At 38.5% G+C, this 27,630-nt stretch overlaps 2 protein-coding genes across 3 annotated transcripts in view; one reads left to right on the forward strand and one right to left on the reverse strand.

The window, feature by feature from the left end:
- The window catches only part of hal (histidine ammonia-lyase), a 107,247-nt gene that overhangs the window by 15,798 nt on the left and 63,819 nt on the right, over positions 1-27,630 (reverse strand). The window lies entirely within an intron of this gene.
- dgkzb (diacylglycerol kinase, zeta b) overlaps positions 12,115-27,630 on the forward strand; it is a 29,406-nt gene continuing 13,890 nt past the window's right edge. Inside the window, exons 1-3 of one of the 2 annotated variants that reach the window (XM_060887143.1) lie at positions 12,115-13,002; positions 19,858-19,870; positions 24,177-25,123. In XM_060887143.1, the coding sequence (XP_060743126.1) occupies positions 12,815-13,002; positions 19,858-19,870; positions 24,177-25,123 (1,148 nt within the window). In that variant the 5' untranslated portion in view covers positions 12,115-12,814. Of the gene's footprint in view, positions 13,003-19,857; positions 19,871-22,768; positions 22,872-24,159; positions 25,124-27,630 lie in introns of those variants that run through there. The other variant, XM_060887142.1, reaches the window with a different exon arrangement.

A 27,630-nucleotide genomic window follows, 5' to 3' on the forward strand; every position in this document is an offset into this window, starting at 1 on the left:
GTGCCGGTGCGGGTAAGGGTTCTGGTAATGGTACTGGTGCTGGTACTGGTGCGTTACCTAATAAACAGGTTTTTTGTGCTGCGCCACCATGACATATTTGAGTCTGGGTATCATTACACACACTTTCATTAAAGTGCTCAGGAATAGTTTTAAAGGTATTAAAGGTAGTACATTTAAAATGTACAATTTTTCATTTCCTACTGGTACAAATACTGGGAGAAATTATGTAGAAATTTCTACTCTATTTGTTCTATAGTCTATCTCTCTGTCTGTCTGTATCTTCCACTCTATCTATCTATCTATCTATCTATCTATCTATCGATAGAGAAAGAGAGAGAGAACAAATATAGTACAATTTTCTACATAATTTTGCCCTGTGTGTGTGTGTATATATATATATATATATATATATATATATATATATATATATATATATATATATATATATATATATATAATGTATATGTACACGTGTGTAAACAGAACAAGTCTGATAGGTAGCATTATGTAGTTGAAAAAAGGCGTTTTGGAAACCTGTTTTCCGGTCCGGAATGTTTATATTTGGATTGGCCCCATTGTCAGTCATGTTATAGACACGCCCCTAACGTTCCTTGGCATTCTCTTTATGAAGATAATTGCTCATTTTAAATAATTTTCCATAACAGCATTGCTTTCGGCATTTTACCATCTGGTGTGCATGAAAGTGATGTTAAGACAACCCTCGCCTAATGATAGCTAGTTTTACAACTATAAGATTTGAGGGGTGCAGCTTTGTGTACAAGGTTGGAAATAGCGCAGGGCTATATGGACAAAAAGTATTCAAATCATATTTTACCTCTGGCTATTTACCAACTGAATCTTTCATTTCATTTTTCACAATTCATGCTAACTGCACCTTTAAATGGGTAATTCTTGATAGCTTGATAGCTTCAAAACCTACTGTCCCAAGTTTGGTGAAGAAGAATTCAAGTGTCCTGCATAGAGCTCTGACCTCAACCCAACCCAAATGAACACATTGGGGATAAACTGGAACACTGACTGCACCACAGACCTCCTCACCCAACATCACTATCTGTTCTCAGTAATGTTCTTTTCCCTGATTGGTGCAAAATCCCCAGATCTGCACTTCAAAATCCAGTGGAAACCCTTCCCAAAAGAGTGGAGGTTATTATAACAGTATACAACGGTAATGTTCAGCATATATTAATAGTTACCTTTTCTCAAATACCCCAAAATGCTAAAGTACATCATATTCAGATACTTGGGAAACAAAAAAAAATGGAAAACTTTGTCCTAAGAGTAATTAACAAAAATCATTTTAAAGTCATTTTAAAGCAATCAATACTTATATAAAGTCAACAAGATCAGCTTCACAATGAGGTCCTTGACCATTATAAGTAATAACAGTGAAGCTATATAACAGTATATATATATAAAGTATATAACAGTATACAGGTGCTGGTCATATAATTAGAATATCATCAAAAAGTTGATTTATTTCATTAATTCCATTCAAAAAGTGAAACTCACTATATTATGTTCATTCATTGCACACAGACTGATATATTTGAAATGTTTATTTCTTTTAATTTTGATGATTATAACTGACAACTAAGGAAAATCCCAAATTCAGTGTCTCAGAAAATTAGAATATTACTTTATGGAGATGCAAATTTCATTTTCCAACAGGACTTGGCACCTGCACACAGTGTCAAAGCTACCAGTACCTGGTTTAAGGACCATGGGATACCTGTTCTTAATTGGCCAGCACACTCGCCTGACCTTGACCCCATGGAAAATCTATGGGGTATTGTGAAGAGGAAGATATGATATGCCAGGCCCAACAATGCAGAAGAGCTGAAGGCCACAATCAGAGCAACCTGGGCTCTCATGACACCTGAGCAGTGCCACAGACTGATCGACTTCCATGCCACGGCGCATTGCTGCAGTAATTCAGGCAAAAGGAGCCCCAACTAAGTATTGAGTGCTGTACTGGACATGCTCATACTTTTCATGTTCATACTTTTCAGTTGGCCCAGATTTCTAAAAATCCTTTCTTTGTATTGGTCTTAAGTAATATTCTAATTTTCTGAGATACTGAATTTGGGATTTTCCTTAGTTGTCAGTTATAATCGTCAAAAAGAAATAAACATTTGAAATATATCAGTGTAATGAATGAATAATATACAAGTTTCACTTTTTGAATGGAATTATTGAAATAAATCAACTTTTTGATGATATTCTAATTATATGACCAGCACCTGTATAAACTGCATGCACTAATTAATAAATTGAATACACTAACTAAATAGAATCAGCTAAGTAAAGCTGGGCTCAGTTGTGTAAAGACAATACACTTTAACCCAGTTGCACCACTGAGAGTGCAGTTTTATATTATAACATTAAGATATATGTACTGTACCTTATTAAATAACACTTCATCCAGTAATCATTTTGTTTGGTGACCAAGTGCATTGTTCCATTGCATAACTACCAATAAATCTCTCAAAATATATAGATTTTACATCGATAACAACATCTGTTGAATTAGTTTATAGATATGAATTAACGGGCAACATATTATTTAATATTTCTTAGATTTACGCTTGCTGTTAAAATGTGGTTCATTGGGTCTTTATTATAAAAATCCATTCTTACTGGAAAGCTAAATTACGGACTGCTTTTTTTTTTTGTATGTAGGCCTCATGGTGTCTGGGTGTCAGTAATGGTTTTTAGAAGACTCTCTGTGAGCGATGTAGTGTGAAAAAAAGATGATGATGAAGATGAAGAAGAACAAACACTTGAACACTTTCTTGTAGAGTGTTAATGCTCAACAGAGGTCCTGGGAACAGTAAAAAGAAATGGAATGTTAAGGGACAAATGAATATAAAGTGTGGTTTTGTTTTATATGTATGATTATATCCAGAGATCAAAAAGATGACCGTTAGTTTATTTCAGTTTGACATAGTTTTTAAAAGCATCCATCCATTTTTTTATGCTGTTTATCCTACACAAGGTCACAGGGAGCCTGGAGCCTTTCCATTCATACCCTAGTATCACTCACAATTTAGAGATGCCAATCAGCCTCTAAGCACATCTTTGGCCGGTGTTGTTAGAAACAAAGTACAGGGAAAACATGCAAACTTCATGAACACAGTTTGTGGCAGGGATCAAACCCCCAATTGCAGAGGTAAATATATGGGCAAATATTTTTTTTTTAAATACTTAAAACACAAACAAGTTTTGTGGGTATCTCTATTTATTGTTGGACTCTTATAACTAATAAAAATACGTGTATGAAATCCTAGATCCTGAAATCCTTATAAATGTAATATTTATAAATTCCAGAATGTAATGGAAAGAAAAAGAAAACGCTATTAAACATTTTGGTCGGTAGAGGGAGACATAATATTGCATATTGTCACACAGCCAGCAGGCCAGTGGAAAAACTAGACCAATCCATAATGCTGCATTGTCTCAGTCACTACCATAAGACCAGACAGTAAATGTCAAGTAACTATGAGTCAGTAAAGAAAATGAATCATATAATTGAAAATATAAAAATATGTTTCCAAACATGTCATTATGTTACTGCAAAATCCTAAAAGAGATCATTTTAGGAAGTATTGTTATGGCTACATTACAAAATCTGCACATTGTAATTCACATTTATCATTAATGCCCACCAAAGGTCAGGAAAATCAGTAAGGATTTCTACAGTAATGGTATATTAATCTGAAAACAATGAGTCAGAAGGAGGAAGTGGTAGCTCAGTAGTTATGTTGTTGGGCTACTGCTCAGAAGGTTGTGAGTTTGAATCACAGGACCACTAAACTGCTACTCCTGGGCCCCTGAGCAAGGCCTTTAACCCTCAGTTGCTCATCTGTATAAATAAGATAAGTGTAAGTTTCTCTTGATAAGGGTGTCTGCTAGGTGATGCTGTATATGTAGGCAAAATAAGGGTGATTTACCAGAGTAGAGACAGGACCTAACGGGATCCTAGGAAATAAAAACTACTCGAGGACCTAAACACCCCAAAATTATACCACACTGATAAGGATATATAAATAAAGATTCATCTAAGTAACCTGATTATCAAGCAAAGGTTATTAAAACGAATTAATTTTTGCTAAAGTAAGCATACATTTGGTGGCATTTTTTGTTTATTTGGGCTATGTGTGTATCTAACCACTTATATCTTATATTATATGTTATAACTTATATTATATGTTCAATTCATTATTTTGTTTTGATTCTTTTGTACTGATAAAAGATTGGAGAACGCTTTCACGCAGAAATGCTTTTAGATGCCTACCAATTTAAGAAAGTGATGCTTTTTCAACAACAACCTCCAAAATATCATTTGCGTTTTAAGATGAGGGGATGTGAAAAAATGTTCCAGCGTACTATAAAGCTAGCTGTAGTACTCCTAGTGCATATATGGAGCATGTGCACTCACACAGGTGTGTGCTCATTCATCTGGGATTGTAGGTCCGCTCTGCAGGGATAGTGGGAACTGCTGTGTAGAAGTGCCTGCTGAATCCTGATCTGTTCAGATAGAATGGAAAAAAGCTGTCTCTGCCATGTCTGTTAAACTCAGCAGCTGAACCGCCGTCTTGTGGATTTGACAATCCTTGGTTATGACTGTGAGAAAGCGCTTCTGCTATATGATGGTTTCAGTTCACCAGCCATGCAGCTCTCAGGGGCTCTGAGGATAGTGTGCATCTGCCCACTTTTGAAGCTTTTCTACCCACCTAAAGATTGCTTGCTCTTATCACCATTATTGACTTGTGCTTTTCATGACTTTCGCCATTCAGTCGCCATTCAGGCAACACTGTAATGGTCTGTTGTGCAGCGTTCATAGATTTATGACTGGGGCTGTGAGTCAAGCTTCATGCCTATGAACAGTCTGGGCAAGTGCCATAAGGCTTTTCTTAATTGATTTTTTTTTCCTAGAGCTTGAACATGTGGGATTGGTAGCCCTGTCTGACTCTTTGGACTGTCCAGCAGCTAGTTATCTGCTTGTAGAAAAGGAATTGCTAGAAGCTGTACTAGGCTCCCTTGAGCACTGTACTTCATTGCGAGGCTGCCTTCCTGCTAATAGCTCTTGCATTTGACCCATACCCACCGCTAGCTATTTTAATCTACGTTCCAACACAGTACAGACACACTTCTCCCTTTCCATGGGATATGGTTATTGTAGTTTCTGTCATCTTCTCCTTTCCAGGCAGGTAGTTACAATTAAAGCAATGGTCTATAAATGTCTGTGAGAGATGTTCAGATCCCAAAACATTTGGCCACTGATCACATCCATTATCTAACTAACTAACCCGGGGCTTGTCAGGACAAACAGCTCACCAGTTTGCCCTTAAATACAATAGCTGATGAAAGTTTAAACAACTCCAATAATTACAAATGTATGGGTTTGATAAGCTAATGATAATGGTAGCACTATAATATGCCGGCTCAGTCATGGTCATCAGTTGTAGTTGATGCCTTCATTAATTTTCAGTAATTGCTTCTAATGGTTCCACTGGGGCACATAGATTCACACCTAGTGGATCGAAGGCTTAGAATCAGGGATTAAAATCAAGGATTAAATGCTAGAGGCTTCTAAAGACTTCTGGTTGTACTGGGACACACAGCTGTCAAATCAAGAGCAATTAGGTCCCACTTTGAGTTCCTAAGTACTGATGTGGATACTGAGACGTTCTTGTTACCTGTATATTAGTCACCCAGATTATGTTCTAAACATCGGTTTAAAAATACACACTCCTTCAACCCTGTTCTGATGCTTTATTTACTCCTTCTCCGTGCTCTACTCCATCTCTTCTTCCTAACTGTTTTACTTCTGCCTTTACGTTTTCTCTGTTCTGCTTCACTTTTCGCTGTTCGATCTCTGTATAAAAATAAAACAAAAAACAACCCCGTAAAAGTAATAATGTGGGGAAACGTGCATACTTACAGTATATAATACATACATAATACAAATGCTGTAAATATAAAACCATCACATTATTTTGACTGTAACAGCTAACAAGTCTGTGACGTTACATCTGTGAAAGGATCCTTCTTTTTTTCCAGCGTTGCCTTAAAAAGACTTTTTATTACAAACAACAAAACGTTTTGTAGCATCATGTCATAATTTGTATATTTTGAAAAATTTGTTCAATCGGATATCTTATATGAAACCTTGTTGTTGATACAGGCACAAGAAGAGTTGAACTGTATTATATTTGTTATAATTTCAATATTTAATGAAATTATCTTTGTATACGCAGTAGTTTTAAGAGGAAGTAAAACCTTCAATAATGTCTGCTGTATGAGGTATTGAAATGTTTTGCTGATTTTCGGGTTCTAATAGCAGTTTATTGATGTTAAATGTACAACAGCACTACATATAATAAAATAAGTAAAAATATTAAAAATATGCTCATTGGGGCAGAGGTGGCTCAAGTGGTTAAGACTCTGGGTTGTTGATTGGAATATCTGAGTTCAAGCCCCAGTGCTGCCAAGCTGCCACTGTTGGGCCCTTGAGCAAGGCCCTCAACTCTCTCTGCTCAAGTGGTGTTGTATCATGGCTGACCTCCAAAACTGAAATATGCGAAGAAAGAAGAAAGATTTTCACTGTGCTGTGATGTCTGTGTGACAAAATAAAGGCTTATATCTTTATTTTAAAAAAACACAAGGTTTGGCTGTTAGCTGTGAGCAACAAATGCGACTTTCTATTCACGCTACTGCTGTTATTGAGTTATCCATTGCTTTAAATGAACAAGATCATTCACCATGAAACATACAGACAGGTATCTATTGTTACACTATTTTACTGTATCCCAGTAAGTAGTATCACTGTATTTCTTTTTACAATAAATATCATGCCTACAGGGGGGCACGGTGGCTTAGTGGTTAGCACGTTCGCCTCACACCTCCAGGGTCGGGGTTCGATTCCCGCCTCCACCTTGTGTGTGTGGAGTTTGCATGTTCTCCCCGTGCCTCGGGGGTTTCCTCCGGGTACTCCGGTTTCCTCCCCCGGTCCAAAGACATGCATGGTAGGTTGATTGGCATCTCTGGAAAAATTGTCCCTAGTGTGTGATTGCGTGAGTGAATGAGAGTGTGTGTGCCCTGCGATGGGTTGGCACTCCGTCCAGGGTGTATCCTGCCTTGATGCCCGATGACGCCTGAGATAGGCACAGGCTCCCCGTGACCCGAGGTAGTTCGGATAAGCGGTAGAAGATGAATGAATGAATCATGCCTACAGTGAACACGGCACGCTGTCAGAGGTCTTGTGGAGTTCACACCCCAGTGGGTCAGAGCTGTTTCGGCAGCATTCGGAGAAGTTACCTAATATTAGGCAGGTGGTTTTAATGTTATTACTGATCAGTATATAGTACATAGTTGAATGTAATTGGATTGTAGCGAGACACTCTTCTGAGGACGCTCATCAAAGTGCTAGCTCCATTGCTAATGTCTCCCATTTCAGTCAAGTGAACCACCATGCCCTCCATATCAAAAGCCCCAAATTGTATTGGGCTTTTGTGTAATGCCAGACACAGGGCCACTGTTTGCTTTGTTGTGTCATTCTGCATTATAAAACCATAAAGGTGATGGCATCCAGAAACCACTCTTTGCCTTTACTTACCAGACCTTCCAAGGCAGGCACACTTTCACTGCGTTATAGAAGTATAAAAATAAGACTAGAACAAGGATGAAATATTGATACACAGCAACTTCTTATGGTGATGATGGTGCTGCTGCTTAAATAATAATAATAATAATAATAATAATAATAATAATAATAATAATAATAAATTATTTTTTTTATTATTTTTTTCCCTTCTTCTTCTTTTCCTTCTTCTTCTTTTATTTATTATTTTTGTGATAAGAATCCTACAGTGATTAAAAAAAAGAGCATTTAAAATGTCATCATTGATAGTAGTTTATCTTTACTATTAAATGTTAGTTAGTTTCATTGTAAATTGAAAGCATAAGCAAGCTTCTTATTTCTCTGTCCCCTAAAAATAAACACGAAAATTACTCATCAGACTTGAAGTGATGAAAACACTGGCCAGTAATTTAGTTTCTTTCCATATTGACTCAACAAACGGACTTGTAGGCGGAACGAACTCTGCGTTTTTGCATGGATGTGATGAACAGAGTAGCTTTGGAGGAACAAAGGCTATCCGGCCACACCTGGGCCATTACATCAAACACCAATGTGCCCAAATAACTCTAAATTCATCTGCACGAAAAGGGCTTTGTGTACGCAGACACAGAGCTCAAAGCATGCTCTGATGCAGACATTAAAGGGTTTGCATAGAAGATAATGGGATCTGGCTTGTGCACTGTTCTTTGGTCTCTGCGTACTCTGGTGTTGGTCAATTCAGCAGCATCTGCACCATCTGCTTTTTTTTCTTTTATTAAATATGTTATCAAAGTGAACTTAACTTTCTTAATGTTAAAATCAACAAAATCACAAATACTAAAGGATTAAAAAAAAAAAACAAGGAAGTTTGTGGTGGCATAAACATGTCAAGTGGTTATTTCTTATGATTTCTCATATCAGTCTTTTCCACTTCACTACTTTTGCTTCGAGAAACTGGGAGCACTTTGACCATCTGTGAGTCACAGCCTCTAATGTTTTTGGTGTAGGTTGTTGAAGTGCTGCATGTTTAAAGTGCTGAAGTGGCAAGGTTTACTGTTCTCAGTATTATTATTATTGTTGTTGTTGTTGTTGTTGTTGACAATACCACCACCACCAACAATAATAATTATCCTGTTAATTCTAAAGTGAAAAACAAATCTGTGCATGCAGTAAATGAGATGTCATAGTAATATTAATTACAAGTATAGATTATAAGTATAGTAATATAGCAAAGTCTGTTATTGTCGCAGTGAGCAAAGGCGAGTGAGGATCCAAATGCAGTTTAAAGTTTAATAATCCAAAACACAAGAAACAGATAAACAGACAGAACACAGAGCAAACAGGAAACGGGAACATAGACATAAACATTCAACAACAACTAGCACCAGGGAAGTGAACAAACAGAGTAGATACAAGTGAACAAACAGGAACCAATCACCAAGCAGAGATAATCAGCGACTAAGACAACACACCTGAAGGAAAGATTGAGTTCAATTAGTGTCCATGGCAACAAACAAGTGGGTGGGGCAAACAATTAACAGCAAGGCAAACCAGCAGACAGAAACAGGGCAAATTACAGTTATCTTGGAATTTTTTTAGTTTTTAGATCTACACTATACACTATAGCCAATGGTTTGTGGACACATCACCAATCACATGCTTGTTAAAAATCCCATTCCAGATTTATTCTACCGTTACTGTTATAATAAGCTTCACTCTTCTGGGAAGGCTTTCCACTGGATGTTGGAGTGTGGGTTTGTGTATTTGTGTTCATTCAGATATGAGAGTATTATTGAGATCAGACACTGAGAGGTCTGGGGTTCAGTCAGTGTTCCAGTCCCTCCAGTTCAAAGGTGTTCAGTGGGGTTGAGATCAGGGCTCCGTGCTGCACACTTGAGATCACAGGAGAAAAAGGCAGCTTCATTTTTTATTTATTTATTTCATCTTCTACCGCTTATCCGAACTACCTCGGGTCACGGGGAGCCTGTGCCTATCTCAGGCATCATTGGGCATCAAGGCAGGATACACCCTGGACGGAGTGCCAACCCATCGCAGGGCACACACACACTCATTCACTCACGCAATCACACACTAGGGACAATTTTCCAGAGATGCCAATCAACCTACCATGCATGTCTTTGGACCGGGGGAGGAAACCGGAGTACCCGGAGGAAACCCCTGAGGCACGGGGAGAACATGCAAACTCCACACACACAAGGTGGAGGCGGGAATCGAACCCCGACCCTGGAGGTGTGAGGCGAACGTGCTAACCACTAAGCCACCGTGCCCCCCTAATTTATTTATTTATTTATTTATTTATTTATTTTATTTATATTTCTTTTATTTTTCTTATTTTTTTTTTAACTTCCTGAATCTGATTATAGAGATATTTAGTAATATTTATTCAGTTAAAGTTTAACTTAATTTTAAACTTTAAATCTATTTATTTGTTTATTTTTATTTATTCTGTATTTTCTATATTTCAGTAAATTTGCTGTGAGGCAATGTGAATTGTTAAAGGTGCTAAACAAATAAATAAAATAAATTGAAATTGAAATGATTATTTTATGTATACATTACAGCACAATAAAATACTTTTCCTCGCATACCCCAGCTTGTGGTATCAGAGCACAGGATTAGCCATGATATAGTGCTCTTGGGGCAGAGACGGTTAGGTGCGTTGCTGAAGAGCCAAACAGAGGCAGTGCTGTGGCTCGAATCCCCAACCTTCTCATCAGGAAGCCAGAGCTTTAACCACCAGTGCTTGGGGGAATTGTCATGCTGGAACAGGTTTGGGCCTCTTAGTTACAGTGAAGGGAATATTATAATACTACAACATACAAAGCACTTTTGTGTTTTCAAATTTGTGGCAACAATTTGGGGAAGAACCACATATGGGTGTGATTTTCAGTCGTCTACATTCCTTACCTACAGTACCTAATTTTCCTGGTTTGACAATCTCATATTGTCTTGTTTGACAATAGTGTTGGCTTTAAGTTATATGGGTTGGGTTCTAGTCAGACTACGTCTTGCAGCTATTCACTACTAAATGTCAGTTACGCCTTTCATTTGAAATGAGCAGGCTGGTCACCTTATTCTACTCTCAAACACAGGCTGTAAAAGTCAATCACATTATCTGACACCATGTGGCTGGTCCACTGCTTTGTCTGTGTACTTAGCAAAATGAAAGCAAGGATTAATCATGAATATTTTCAATGAATGAGCCAAAGAATATTTGATATTTTTATTATATACATCCTGCAGCACAGCACTGTGAGTAATTGCTGCAGACGGCCGTCATCCCTACACTTGTACTGCTTTAATTTCTTTTATCGACGCAGCTAAACATTAATGGGGCAAAACAAATTAAAAGAAAAATAACTCATTTATTTTTGTATTTTGTAAAAGGTTCTTTACCTCTCTGATTCCCCCCCCCCCACCACACACACACACACACACACACACACATCCACTCAAACTGCCTCTCTGTCCTGTTATACCTGTTATCTAACTGTGCGTGGTGTGTAGGCGGGGATTATATTCATACGCTCATGGATATCAGCTGCATATGGTGCAGAAGTGCACTTCTATATTCCACCGTCCCGCTCTGCTAGAGGCCCACAGTGTACCGCACGCTCGGACCACGCACAACATTCAAACCGGGACAGTGTTAACATTTCACTTCCCTCATGCACGCCCAACACAAAGTGAAAATATGCCGCATAGATGAATCAGCATGTGCCTCAAGATGAATTGAGCCTTTGTTTAAATGTACAGGAAGTTTAAGTTGCCCATTTGACTGAATGCAGATAGTAAATTGTCTAGTGGTTTATGTTGTACAAGACACCCACACACAACCACACACACATTGCTTATTCTATATTAATTTAGGGCAGATGTGGCCGATGGTTCATTTCATGTATGTTTTTTTTCCAATAGCTCTTATACCTGTTGCTTTGCAAAGCATCCATGTAACCTTTAGCTTTAATTTATTGTTGGCTGCTGAAAATGACTTCATAATGTCCTTAAAACTGACACTGCATTAGCACATGAGCCTCTTATGTTACTGAGCTGATGGAGTAAGTCACTGGCACCTCAGAGGTGTGTGTGTGGGAGCAGAACCTGTGCGTTCTACAAACAGTTCTGGGAATGCATAGCACATTGAGTGGGTTTCTATTTGCTGGGTTTTATGTAAAGCTAAGTAGGAGGGATGCTTGGCCTCTGTGGAGGCTGAGTGTGGCCTTTATAGTATACAGCTTTATACTGATGATGCTTCCTGGCACCTTTAGTTATCCTGATAGCAGTCTGATTTTAGTTTCTTTTAAAGACGTTTATGATATTGTTACATCTCCTGGATCATACTGACAAATGTGTGCTGCTAAAAAAATAACTGCTGATTTGCTTGTACAGTTTTCATTCTCAACCAACAGGTGGCAACACAGCTTCATCCTAACATGGGCCAATGAGAGGAGGTAGGAGGGAGCACTGTAACATGCTCAGAGAGGTGAGCTGATAAAAGTGTGGTTCTGAAGCAGTCAGCTGGAAAGTGTGTGAAGGCTGAAGACATGGCATGCAGCATGGAGTGGAACCTAAAGGCAGATAAGAAGACAACTATGGGTCCTGTTTCTGCCTGAGGGTTTTAAACTTCTTGGACTTGGTACACTGTTTTGTGTGAGTGCCAGAAGAAAGTAAGAAAGAAAGAAAGAAAGAAAGAAAGAAAGAAAAAAAAGGAGAGACGGGTGAAAAGGCTTAGCCCTGGAGGAAGCATCTGCTTTGGGACAAAGTCATATTGTTGTCAGTGGGTGGTGGAAAAACAAGCTTCAGAACATGGACGAGGAGAGAAAAAGGTTTACTGTAAGAGCCTCGTACAGACATTCACACACTTTCACTGCTCACACACATGTTCAGACAGCTGCACTTCCTGGTATGCTGTGTGGACTGATTGCCTGAGCTGCTTGGTGGAATGAACTCCTATACCATGAAGATCAAGCACATTGTGATACTCATGTTCACAAGCTGAGGATATTTCTTGTAATAACAAAAACTTTTTTTTTTCTCTCTGCTTATCAGAATTTTTATCTTTCTGTCTGTAAATGTTTACAAGTGTATAAAAAAATCATGTTGGTGTGAGATGGAATATCTCTACCTGGACTCAGTTTGCCTTGTAATCTCATGATGGAGGGACATGGAGACCGAGGTGAGATGTCTGCAAATCTGGATGCTCTTGTGGATGGTAAGGATCAGGCAACTCCTGGATCAGCATCGTCATCCTGCTCAGATCTGTCCACCGCTACCCCTGCAGTTCAGCCCTGTCCGCACCCCACCAGGACCTTCAGTGGACTCCGGTTCTTTGGCAGAAAGTGAGTGTGTGTTTGTGTGTGTGTGTGTGTGTGTGTATATATGTGTGAGAAAGTGTAGCTGCTTTATGTTCTGAATTTAGGAGGAAAGTCATAACCTCAGCCCAAAAGCAAAACAAAGCAAAACAAAAACTAAACAATAAGTAATGAGTTTCAGATGAGTCAGAACAGTTACAGCTCGAGCCCCAGCATTCCTTCTCACTGTAGCTGAAAAGTTTTGCACTTTAACTTTTCTTTAGTTTAGGAATATGCCTGTGGATCAGTGCTTATTTAAAATAACAAATACATACATATCTGGACTTTTCCCATTCCTGTTACTGTTTCAAATGGCTTATATATGTCAGCTATTTTCCTTCTCATAACCCACACTGACTCCTCACTGAATTTCAACATGTAGGGTTTTTAAAAGTGCAAGATCACCTTTCATCAACTGGGTATACTAATCCTACAGTCTCTTGTGGTTTGCCAAAGTTAGCTTCCTTAATGGATTCCTAAAGAAGTTAATTAAGATCTATTATTGTCAGACCTGTTGGGACTATGATCACACCCACCCTTCTAGTGCACTGCTGACCTTGTGCTTTTTAGAGATGACATACCAACTACACCGGAAAATGGTATATTTTGTTTTTTTCTAGTCAGAATAAAGAATATAGATAGTATGTAAATCTAATCTTTTGGAACATGTACATTAATATGTAATATGTAGATTAACCTCTTAAACTCATAGGATCCATCACATTACTCACTCATATAACTACTGTACATATATTTCTATTAGTTTTAACGTTGTTGCTTACTTTGTACTTATTACTGAATTAAAACGAGTAAATAAATAATAAACCAGTGATTTATTGGGTTAACATTTGATTATTGGTCAAATAGGAAGTAAGAAAGAGAAAGCTTACATTTTTTAAATACAGTGTCATGTCATTTGACCTGACCTACTGGTGCACTACTTATTAAATTACTTTTACTGGCCTATTTTTTATGATGAAAAAAAAAAAAATAAATAAAGAAAGAAAGAATATATACTCACTTTATTCATAACAATTTCATTTTATTATATTTAAATTATGATTTTACCTAAAATGTATATTTTTAATATATACTATTAAAAATATTTTATTAAATAAGAATATTTTCATTGGACCCTATGGTTTATTTAGGGGCATATATATATCTATATATATCTATCTATATCTATATATATCTATATATATATATATATATATATATATATATATATATATATATATATATATATATATATATATATATGTGTGTGTGTGTGTGTGTGTGTGTGTGTGTATGTGTGTGTGTGTGTGTTTTATAAATTATAGGTGATGATTGTATTTGATAATAATTTAAACATATATTTGAAGTGTAAATATGTGTATATTTGAATGGGAAGCAGTGGCCCAGTTATTAAGGTGTTCGACTGCTTATTAGAAGGTGGTGAGTTCGAATCCCATGGTCACCAAGTCTTGGGCCCCTGAGCAAGGCTCTTAATCCTCAATTGCTCAGCTGTACAAATGAGATAAGTGTAAGTTGCTCTGGACAATTGCGTCTGCTGATATGCTATAATGTGAATTATTCTGAATGGGCCGGTCAAAACAGTTGGGTATAGTTTCCGGTATACAAAGTGAAAACCCAAAGAGAAGCCTTGCGGTTTCACATATCGATCTTTTTTAAAGAACCGCATTCAAATGTGTTCAACAGGAAATGGTTTTAAATGGCCTCAGTGTTTTTGGTATATGCAATAGAAGTGGACTTAAAAGGGGAATCACATTGCTTTTCGGGTGTTTTAGCAGTTATGAGCTCTCACACTACTTGTTCACTCTCTAGTGCCTTTACCATTTAGCACTGTAACACTAAATTAAAGTGTAGTTTAAAATGGTGTTATAAGCATCTGGCAAATAAAAGACAGTAACATGGATTTTTATATTGTTATGTAGCTCTTGTGTGAGTGATTGGTACAGAGAAAATACATGCATGCACTAAATACTGTGTATTACAATAGTAATGTATACAAACTATAATTTTTGTCATACATTATTATTATTATTATTATTATTATTATTATTATTATTAAATTACTTAAGCTCAATAGCACAATCCTAGTGCACAGTGCCTCTAATAACCTGTGTGTCCTGTTGTTACTCAACACTGCTTACTTTGTTGATTTTTTTTTTTTTACTTGGTTTCTGTGAGGTTATAGAAATGTATTGACCTTTATAGACACATGTGCACACATGCCCCAGACCTACAAAAAAGTCGCAAAGTGAATGTATCATGCAGGATCTGATATGAAAAACATTTTTTCCACTTATTGTTCCCTGCTGATCCACCCAGGGTTTACAAATGGGTTTCAAATGACAGGTATACAAATATAATTAGCATTTTATTTCATTTTTCTAACTGCCAGGTGCCAAAAGAATCACCTATGGCACATGTCATGAGGAACTTTGGCCTGAATGACAATGGTGTTCTGAGATAATTACTGCCTTCCACTGGGAGGGGCAGTATTAATGCTGTATACAGTGGTGTCTAAGCTGCAGTAGCACAGACTTGTTGGAGTGGCACACCTTATTGGATGACTTTCCCCTATGAAAAAAAAGAAAGTTGTTGATCAAATTTACTCTTACTGCATATTGAACATAGCAAGGAACACTCTTAGACAAGTTTGATCGTATGAATTTAGGGGAAACCAATGGATCATCTCCAAGGTGACTCCAGCATCATCCAGCCACCAGCGATTGCAAGGAGAGATTGTGACCACTGGCATCAGTCTTGATCTGGATGCTACTACGATTTTCCCCTCAGCTACCGTTAGAAATTTAGGTATCATTTTCGACCCCTCACTATCCTTTGATGCCCATATTTGCAGCCTCTCCAAAACGTCTTTTTTTCATTTACGACGCATTGTCAAACTGCGACCTTTTATCTGCAGAAACGATGCCGAAACATTAGTACATGCTCTGATTACGTCCCGTCTCGATTACTGCAATTCTCTCTTCTCTGGTCTATCAGCTCACTCAGTCTCACGTTTACAGTACATACAAAACTCGGCTGCCAGAATGTTAACCTCCAATAAAAAATCTGCCCACATCACCCCTATATTATTTGATCTTCACTGGCTGCCAGTCTCATCTCGCATAAAATATAAAATCATACTGCTCACTTATAAGGCTCTAAATGCTCCCCCCCCATCTTTCCGATCTTCTCTCATCCTATGTACCTTCACGATCACTCCGGTCTTCAAATTCTGAACTTCTTTGTATTCCTAGATACCGTTTATCCTCTGCGGGCGGCAGATCCTTTTCTGTCATTGCTCCAACACTATGGAACTCCCTACCCATTGCACTCAGAACCATCACCACTTTGTCTGAATTTAAATCAAGGCTTAAGACCCACCTTTTCAACCTTTACTATCAGTAAATGCATATGTATTAGGAGTCCTTAATTTTTCTGAAATGTGGTGTATGTATTCGTGTACTATGTAGAGTCCTATCTCTTGTACTGTATGTTTTTTGTGTATAGTCCTGTCTTCTGTTATTATCTCATGCAGCTGCATGCGATCCTTCGTCCTGGGCAAATGTCCGACGAATATGTATATGTATGTTACACTATATTTCATCTGTCTTGAAATACTGTACCTTGTAAAGCGTCCTTGAGCTTGGGAAAGGCGCTATATAAATTAAGCATATTATTATTATCAGGCTGGGGGACAAAGTCCTACAGGATTAAGTGTTAGTACAATGAAAAAACGCCTTGGTGTACAAAGTGACATTGGTTTCTTCAGAAAAGCTGTGGCAGATTTATGAGGGGTGGGAATGTCAAAGAAAACGCCTGATCTATCAGGCACTTTCGTTATGTGCAAATAGGTCCATTTGTTCCCTGCCAGATCTCACATCTGGTTGCTCATCTCCCAGGTGTATTGAAAGCATACAGTATCTGCTACATTGTTTTGTTGTCCTGACAATTGAATTGACCTCAGTGAAGCCAACCATGGATGCCACCACCAGATGAGTTTTTGTGCAAGGTGGAGAGCGTTATCCAACCTACCAAGAGTGCTACCCTTGTGACTGATGTATCTGAGCCTTACATCTGTTTGGACCAGCATGATGCAGAATTTGAGCACATGTACTGTGATATGGCAGCTAGTATTGTCACTGAGTCTAATTTCATATGAATGAATTTGTGTAGCCTGTTTAGGTTCTGAGGAATAATTTTTTCAAATACCAAGACCAAGCATATTAATGTGTGTGCGGACAGTAAACATGTCTCGCCATACATTTACAGTACGTCATTTGTGATTCACCTGGGATTCAAGCTCACAACCTTCCGATAATTAGTCCAACACTTTAACCACTAAGCTACGACATCCGCCTTGCTGGTTAGAAGGGATGAAATAAAAGATTAAGTTCATCTCAGTGATGGCAATTGTTCTTTGACATCTAAATGATTACCTGTCCGTCATGTAGTTCTCTCCAGTTTAGTAAATAAGTGTGTGTGTTCATGTGTGTAGACTCATGTAGTACTCCTGCTCTGATTAAGAAGAGGTATTTGTTTTGGTGCCTGCTAGGTGATGCCCCAGTCTTAATTGCAAAAATCAGAAAAGTACCTATTCTGAGACTCATTAAAAGTAGGTCTCTTAAACATACACGTTCAAATCATTGGGCTCACAGTCCACATTTGTATTAGCAGTCCCAGTCAAGGCCTGAAGAGGGACAGACCCATTTCTGCTGCTATCTTTACCATTTCTCCCTTTCCACTGCTGCTATGTATAGATCAGGGTCAGAGTCTCAATACTGGATTGTGTGTGTGTGTGTGTGTGTGTGTGTGTGTGAGTGTGAGTGAGTGTGTGAGTGTGTGTGTGAGTCTGTGTGTGAGTGTGTGTGTGTGAGTGAGTGTGTGTGTGTGGAGAGTGCCGGGGCGTTAAATGGTGCTCTCCTGAGCTCTGACTCAAAGGAATTAGGCCAGATGTTTGATTGAAGTTAGGCTGTGGGGAGATGAACTAGTGGGCAAAGCAGTTAAACTATCCACATTTCTATTTGAACCCATTGAGATCTAAACAGTTACCATCTCATTTATATATTACTTTTTACCAGTTGATCCAGTCATTAGCATGTCTACATCAAAGATTCATTTGGAGCATTACACTCTGCCACTTACACATGGCTTACGGTACTTGATTTAATGATTTTATTGATTTATTTTTAGAACGAAGACATGGAATATGATAACAAGGGTACATGCAGGTAGGAGTGTGGGTTTTGTGGTATTCTGCAAGAATTGAATAGATTTTCCTATGAAGATACTGCATGATAAATCTTCTTGAAATATAAAACCTACGACATCAAAACTTTTTTCTTAGATGCATCTTCACTTCTAATTGCAAAAATTGCAAGACAAAAATGGATATTTGGGAAGTGTCCTCCAGATGGAGACACTGCTACATGTACCGTATTGATCGTTGGCCCTTTGCACTGAGAGCAATTACTTTTGCTTGCCATTCACAGCCAACCCTACTGTCATGGGGGACAATTATGGAAGTCCTGGTGCCTTGGCTGGGTAGTGGCTCAGGGGACACAGAGGCAATGAACAGACATTCAGTCAAAAGACTGTGGTCAGGATGTTAGTTTTAAACTTGAAATAAAAATTTGTGGCCACAGGCATTCATTTGTTAGTTTGTTAAATAAAAAATATATATATATTTATATATATAATACTGCCTTTTGGTGTTCGGTGTTGCTCTTCACTATCTTTGTAGCTGGCATCTTTATGAAACTCCCAGACAAGCTTTCTTTAAACAAACCTGAGTTTCCTAGCAACATGTGATTCGCAAAACACACAGTACACAAAACACCAGTTAACAAGGTATAACAAGTTTTTTCACCTGAGTGAAGAAGCCTGAGTAACTAACAAGCAAACTTAAGTATGTACAGGACTAATGCATTATCACAACTGGGTCAATATTTCAACTAATGTCTTCAATCTACTGGCTAATAATTTGTTGATATGCAATGCAGAATATACACATATTACAGGAAATTAAATTAAATTAAATTAAATCTTTCTGGGACAAGTACAAAGGATTATAGATTATACATTTTGACTTATATAATATCATATTGAGAGGATGGAACAATGGCTATTCCATTATATTTCAGTTTTGACAGTTTTGATAAACAGGTTTTCTGGTCTTATTGGTACAGGAAAAGGTGTCAGTGTTCTTTTATATGATAAATATTTGGACAGTGAGACACATTTGGTCATTTTGCCTCTGTACCACACAATGGAATTTTGAAGTGTAGACTTTCAGCTTTTATTCACAGGGTTTTACAACAATATTGCATAAACTATTTAAGAATTGCAGTCGTTTGTACGTAGTCCCTACATGCTCAAAATAAGTGGACAAACTAACATAATTATAAATATAAGGTTTATTTTATAATACTTGAATATTACTTTATAATACTTTGCAGTCAGTGAACCCATGGACATGGAGTTTCTTGCCTTGAGATACTCCACCAGGCCGTTTTGCTGCAGCCACATTCAGTTGCTGCTTGTTTGTCTAAGCTAGAATGAAGAAGGTCTGAGGTTGCTATACGGTATGTCATGGGTCATTAACAATCTGTACTGTGAAACACCGTCCTATCCGTTTTGCAGAATCTGAGCAGAAGGTACAGCTCTGTACACTTCACAATTTATCCTGCTACTTCAGTCAGCAGTCACATCATCCATACATACAGGTGACAGTTTTACTGGCAGCCATACATAACCATGCCATAACATTATGTTTGACAGATGATATGGTACGATCATGCTAGTTCAAGTTAATCATAGTTTTATCAGTCCAAAGAATCTTGTTTCAGAATTGGGCAGGCTTTTTTTTTTTTGTCTAATCTGGCTTTTCTGTTCTTGATTGTTACCAGAAACTTGCATCTTGAGGTAAAAATCCCCTGTATTTATATTCATGAAGTCATCTCTCAATTGTAGACTTTGACCATAAAATGCCTACCTCAAGAGTGTCTTGACTTGGCTAGATGTTGATAAGGGTTCTTTTTTTTTTTTCTTTTTCTTTTTACCAATAACAGAATTCTGTGATCATCAACTTTATTTGCCTTCTGTGGAGCTTCTTGTTTAGCTCGCCATTGCATTCCTTATTTTTAAGAATGTACTAAATTCTTAAATTGGCCACATGCATCATGAAAGTTTAAGGTAAACTAGCAAAATAAAAATATTCTGTGAGCCCTGTAAAACCGTCAGATGTGGTATATCACACGCAGCACCCATACACGTATGTACACAAGCCAAGGTACTCCAAAAAAGGTAACGTAGTGACTTAAGGCAAAAATTCATGACTAAATAGGAGGTCCTTGATTGGCAATTCAGTCCGACGAAAGCCTGCAGACAAAGGTGACCTGGCTGGGTGTTCCAGATCACACTGTCTATCTGAGACAGCAGATCTCCTTGTAGAGGAAACTTCCAGAGATTTCCAACAAACACTGAAAGTAATGGAAACATTGTTGATCATCCTAAGGACTGTATCCTGAACAGAGTGGAAAGAATAAAGAGGAAAGGTATCTAATAAATGGCAAATCCATTCGTGGGACAGAACATTATGTCCTAGATATCCAGCTCTGCCAGGGATAAACATATGGGGTGAGACCAAAAGATTCCTTGTGTGACCTATGTGTGGTGTCTTGAAAACACCACATGGACAGTCTGTTTGGCCATGCTGGCTGTGTGATTCTTAAATCTGCACCCTCTGTGTATGGCTTCTTTGGCAGCAGACTTAAAAAGGGACCCAGGCACACAAGGCATGTTCTGCAGGGATAATTAGTACACCTTTGGCAGACAAGATTGGGCCATTCATATCCGGAGCCCAGATGCCCCACACTGAGTAGTGAGGTACTAACTAGCACTAATGACTAGCTAAATTTCTGTATATACTGCATCTGCTGATTTGAGCAACTGCTGTTGTGTTAGCAGAAAAGTAGCCAACTCATAACGCTATATCGTAAATCAAAATCAGAATACTTTATTAATCCTCATGGGGAAATTGGGTTCGTTACCGCACGATCGTCCTGCAGATGTTGAAGGACTTCAGCCCTGGCTCTGACATTGCTTGTAGACGGCTTCAGAGTTCTTAGTCCGGTCCGGTTTATTATTAATGTGAACTCCTAGGTATTTGTAATCCTTGACCATGTCCACAGAGACCCCATGGATAGAAACAGGGGACATAGGTGCCTTAGTCCTCCTTAGTTCGGCCACTAGCTCCTTTGTGTTTGTCACATTGAGCTGTAGATGGTTCCGCTCACACCATATGACAAAATTATTCACTGTAGACCTGTACTCAGTCTACTCACCACCACTGATACAATCAAATGGCTGGGTCATCTGAACATTTCTGAAGAAGGCAGGACTCAGTACAGTAGCTGAAGTCGGCAGTGTACAGTAAAGACCCATTCACACCAGACGTGTGGTGTTAAGTGTCCCGTGTAACCTGTTATAATGCTCATTATGTTTGGTGTGCTGTCTCGATTTCTCTCTGATGCAGCACATACAGTAAAGCACCATCATTGTTCACACTGGGGAACTCAAATAAAGCATTCAAAGCTTTAAAGCATTCAAATGATCTGACTTATTTTAAAGTGAAAACAATGTACAAAGTTGAATTCTATTTCCCAGAAAAAGAGACATGAGCCAGTACAGCGTCCAGACCCCACTCCGTGGTAACTGCTAGAGTAAGCTGCAGTATTCTGACCCCTCTTAAAGAGCAGTAATTATTTCCTTATGTGTTGATGTGCTTTGAGCGTAGCGATACAGGTCTTATAAGCAGAAGTGTTGCTGAGATTGATAATCTAATGAAGTGGCATGGTATTGACATGCTGTATTTTAAGTAAGGCTTGTAATAAACAGACGGCGGCTGATCAACGTTCTGTGATGTTAAATTAGCATGCAGCTTTTTCAGACGCTGTGCTGGTTTATACACACTGATCCATAATTCAAGAGCTGAGAGGCCTTGAAGTGGAAATGAATGGTATTGTGTTGTGTTATATTGGCTTAGCTGCGTCTTTTTATCTGGTAAAGAGTTGATACAATGGCAAGATGTTAGCTGAACACTAGACTGACTTAGGTAAGCTGCATCGCATCAGCTACGTGATAACCGTAGTACAGCAGGACCCTAAATGTTGAGAACTTACTCAGGTCTGATCGTCAGGTGAACAGGTAAATGTTATTCAGGGTCAGTTTATTTTGTTATTTAATAGTATGTTATTGTTTCGTATCAGTCAAAGAGGGTTTTATTTTACTTATTGATGGTATGAGTATTGGTTTATGCAGGTGTTTTATCGTTTTTTGGTTTATTATTGTTTACTTATGTGTTAAGTAATGCTAATTAAGGGAACATTAAAAAAAAAACATTATGTATTTTATTCCTGCAAAAGAGAGAGGCTCTTCTGGTCAAGGCTCGTGATTCATCCTCTGTAGTTTAGTTGTCCTAAGGATGAATAAATACAGGTTTCCTACTGAAAAGGGTAGTGGACTGGGGGGTTGTCACTGGAAGCTGTTACTATGGTGTGTGTGTGTGTGTGTTTGTGTGTTGAGTGGGTGATGCACACAAGCACAGTGTGTGTCTGAATCTGGTAATCAGTGATTATTTTAAACCACAGGCTTAGACTCTGATGCACTCCTGCTGGCTTCTTCGTAGCCAATCGATGAGCTCTGTTTGTGTCTGGGTTCTTTAGCACCTCCTCTACTCGTTCACCTGATCATTCGCCTTTTTGTTCTCTGTTACTTTCTCCCTTTCTCTCAGTCCATTGTGTTTCAGAATTGCCAGAGGAGAGCCACATAATCAGTGTCAGGTCGTATGCTACTACTTTCCTCTTCACATTTGACAGTAGTATTATTCTAGTAAACATTCTGAAGTTAAGTATTTGTGGTGAACTTCCATAAGTGGGTTCAGTGCTTGGCTGAAATTTGCTTATATATTTGAGTACAGTAAGTAGACTGTTGCTTTGATGCTTGATTGATTTACATTTATTGTTTTATTGAACCTCCTTTTAATTTAATGTCGAAAATTGCATGTAGTTTGTCATAAAATATTTTGTAAAATATATATTTAATCGGAATAATTTTGATCTGACAGGAGATTTATTTACACAATGAATCTGAACTTGAGACTTGATTTAATTGAGTCTGGTGGAAATGAAAGTGATCGTAGGCAGTATTCAGGAACATTTCAGAAATACTTTTTCAGAACAAATCAGAAATACATATATGCATTTTATTAGGTTAAAACAAAAGAAATATAAAGTCAAAGAAAATTATTGCTTTGTACAATTTTTAACAGATTTTTTTTCTAGAATTTACTGCATAGAAGGAAGTTAGCTGGATTCTTTGGTCATTGATTACTTTCTGAACTTCCTGATCAAATCCTGTTCAGCCTCTTGGCATGAACTTCATTGACATTATCTGAATTCTGACCTAACACAGTGATAGAACAAAAATATGGACTTTCTGGGGGTGACACTAAGGGCTGTTTATAGAACCACTAACATAAGGCACTATACAGGACATGTTTTTCACATGTACCTCAATCCTGGGAGCTTCTATACTATCTTTTGTTTTAAAAAATGTGGAAGATGCAATTTATAGAAGGTAAAGTTAATGTTCTGATTCAGGAACCAATCCTACAGTTTGCGTTGCACATAGAGACCAGTGTTTGGACTGAGTGTAATGTCCACAGACTTTAATAACTTTAATGAAACAGCTGCTCACCTCATTGGCTTTAATTAGCACAGCCATTAGAGAAGGGTTAGAAAGCCTTCTAATCTGCTCTGTACATCTACAAGTCAAAGGTTCATAATCAAAAGGTGGCACTGAATGATGATGTATGTCATCAGGGATGTAGCACAGGTGGCTACTCTAACCAGAATTTACTAGAATTATGAGCAGTGCACTCATTCTGTAGAGATCTGGTGAGGATATGTAGTAACATATGTGAATGCCAGGTTTTTAATATTGCATTAAGGACTGGAATTAATTTAGGATTAAATTAGATCAGCATTACATCAGGGTTTTGCTCAAAGCAGACTCCTCAAAGGCTTAGGTTTTTCGTACAATCAGTAATTGACAATTTTGCACCAACAGCCTCAAAGAAGCTTTAGAAAGCCTCCATGGACGTGTTCTTTCGACGTCACTTTAAGAGGAAGGAGGCTGTTTTTGCTAGGCCAGGTGGCGAAGGGTCTGAGGCATGTCGATCCAGGAGACCCAGTATTGCCGTACCAGCGAGCCGTGCACGCAGACGTTCCAGTGCAGGTTTTGCCTCAGCTACACTCGTGCAGCGCAGGAGATCCAGCGTTCAGCTACAGTCACTACAGTCACTACAGTCACTGCCTCATGCCGCTAGCAGCCGTACAACTAGAACTTGTAATCGCAGGCGCCGCTCAAGCACCACCACACCAGGTGCAAATCCACGTTTTGCAGTACGCCGTAAGAAGGCAAGCAATTTGCGCAACATTGACACGCACCTTCTTGGCCCTTCCATGCTGCTTGCCAGCCTTATACAGATGACAGAGGAGGAAGAATATGTTCGGGATCAAGCTGTTGGACAGGTGGAGCTGAAAGGGAGCATGTCCTATGTCTGCTCAGACCCTCTACTTTTAGAAGGAGACCATGAAAGTGACAGTCCAATCTCCACCACTGACTCTGACAATGACCAGTACACAGAGCCATGTGATGAGCATCTCATGGAGGAAGCTTTGTCAGATCAGGAGTTTAGAAATTCCTCTATTTTGTGCCAACAAACCTGCCTGCCTTTGAGTGTGGTTGTCGAGCGGGTCCAGGCTCATACGTTAATCCGCGTTCCACGATGTCTCAGGAGAAATTCTTCATACCTAGGCCATGCTGAAAATGGCACACAAGGACGTTATCCCCAGAGAAGACGCCGCAGACGGGTCTCCACCATCTCTAAAGCAGGCAGCCCTTGGCCAGGAAGAGGTCAACCACTGCCTAGTCGCAGGAACTCCACCTGTTGGAAGACACACACTGCCTTTAGCCCGCTACTGGGAGCCCATTATGACCCTACAATGGAGTCATGGAGTGGCTTCATCTCGTATGTAAAGCTTTATCTTTCCTTCAGTCCACATGATTTTCCCTGTATATTCTGGCACTGTTACATATGAAGTGTTCCACTAAATTCAAAAGATATAATAAACATTTCACTGTGGAACACAAACACAAAATTTGAGTTCTCCAAAACATTCATGAACCACTTTAAATCATAAAAACATGGTAAAATTCAGCCATTTGACACTTGCCAATTTCTTCATGTTAGAAACAAATGCTGTAATCATTAGCCAGACATAATAACATTTAAATGGGAAATCTTTGCCAATTGATGGTTGCTCTGTGTGTGTGTGTGTGTGTGTGTGTGTGTGTGTGTGTGTGATTTTTCCTGAGTGACCTTCTAATTCTCTGTCCTGTGGATCTGAGCTCCATGGCGCTAGCTCATTAGCAGCACTGGTACGACAGCGTAGCATCGTTACTTATCAGTCCCACTGATCAGCCAGTAGGTTAACCACCCTCGGGTTGCTAAGCGTCACTGATTCTCACAGTGGGGATTGCACACAAAGGTTACAGCATGCAAGGTCTCACAAAAACAGGAAGCAAAAAATGTACTTTTATTCTTATCTCCGCTAAACCATCATGGATGGGAAGTCACGATAACATAAATATGACTTCAATACAGAACAAATATAATCACACATTGTTTCTATGTTACCATATTCATTTTCCTACAGACCATCCACTATCGTCTCCTTGTAACGTCAAGTCCTCAGTTTTTATACCTTATTTTGACTGTGACGTGAATTTCTACACAAATCTAAACAGCAAATTTGTGAAACTGAATTTATCTAGACACGTCATACAGTCGTTTCTGTGTAATCTTGACCTAAGTAAAGATTTAAAAGTAGGAAACATTCTGTACTACATGGCAGTACTGTTTATTTCCCACTGCTGTCAAAACCGGCTCTGCTTATTGCTGTGGCTGTGCGAAAGCTATGCGTGAGTGATGACTTTGTCATTTGGAGGTGTGGATGAAACTAAACAGACCTTTCTTCACCTTCTGAGGGTGTGTTTTTTTAAGTCTGGTAAATAGAGCAGGGTATAAACTGTGTTATGTATTATATTAGGAATTATGTGTATAGGTCTGTTAAATGATGGCTAGTATAAATTTCTTGGCATGTAAAAACAAAGGCAAGCAAAGATCTGTAGAACATTCAAACTAGTGATTGATGTGGGAGTAAAAAAAGAAGCAGTTTAAACATGTCCCTGAGGTGCTTCAGGAAATGAACCGAGAAAGCTCTTCCTGAAAAACCTAACTTTCTAATGTCAAGAATATTTATAACTAGATGCATAGATGTCTCAGTCATGTTAGATGTGTGCTGAAGCTCTAGATATATTTGTTCCTATATTTTGAGGTATATTTAAGCCTGCAAGCAGGAATTCATCGTCTGTAGTTCCTTTATTGGTGGACCATCTAAATGTAAATCTAGCGGAAACACTTCACAAAAGATTGGAGGTTAAAATAAAGACAAATCCGGAATCTGATGTTTAATGGGTTTTTATGGATGTTATAATCAGGTGTGCACAGACTTTTGAGATGGAGGTGCATTTAATTTTATGTGTACCACAGAGTATACAAAAAGTTGTATTTTTATACTTAAATTCACAACTTTATGGGTTTCATTTGTTTTTGAGTTCATTTGTTTTATTAAATTTGTCTGTAACTTGCTTTGTGTTCAACTGATTTTTTTCCACATTTGCCTTCATACATTTCTGCATGCTGCAGGTGATGCAAATGTAATTATCGAGTATGTGTGTTGACCTGAAATCAGTGTGGTGTAGACTGATGTAAATATCCATCGTTACATCTGTGTAACAGGAATAAGAGATAAGATTACATGAAACCATTGGAGTTTGAAGTGTGGGTATGCTTTTCATTAAAAAAATCAATTTTCTTTACATATTCTCTCTCTGTCTCTCTCTCTCTCTCTCTCTCTCTCTCTCTCTCTCTCTCTCTCCATCCATACTTCTATATGTCTGTCTAATTGGTGTCTGTCATAAGCATGTAGAGTAAGTAAAAAGGATGGAAGTGTATGGGGATGATTTGAGGATTTAAAACCGGGTCGCTGTCGACAGAAGACACTAATTATTATTATTATTATTATTATTATTATTATTATTATTATGTAATTATCTTCCTGTCCATCTCTGATTATCAATGCAAAGTATTTTGATATGGGGGCACGGTGGCTTAGTGGTTAGCACGTTCGCCTCACACCTCCAGGGTTGGGGGTTCGATTCCCGCCTCCACCTTGTGTGTGTGGAGTTTGCATGTTCTCCCCGTGCCTCGGGGGTTTCCTCTGGGTACTCCGGTTTCCTCCCCTGGTCCAAAGACATGCATGGTAGGTTGATTTGTATCTCTGGAAAATTGTCCCTAGTGTGTGAATGAGTGTGTGTGTGTGCCCTGCGATGGGTTGGCACTCCGTCCAGGGTGTATCCTGCCTTGATGCCCGATGACGCCTGAGATAGGCACAGGCTCCCCGTGACCCGAGG

This window comes from Tachysurus vachellii, chromosome 14, assembly GCF_030014155.1.
Source record: "Tachysurus vachellii isolate PV-2020 chromosome 14, HZAU_Pvac_v1, whole genome shotgun sequence".
Taxonomy (NCBI): domain Eukaryota; kingdom Metazoa; phylum Chordata; class Actinopteri; order Siluriformes; family Bagridae; genus Tachysurus; species Tachysurus vachellii.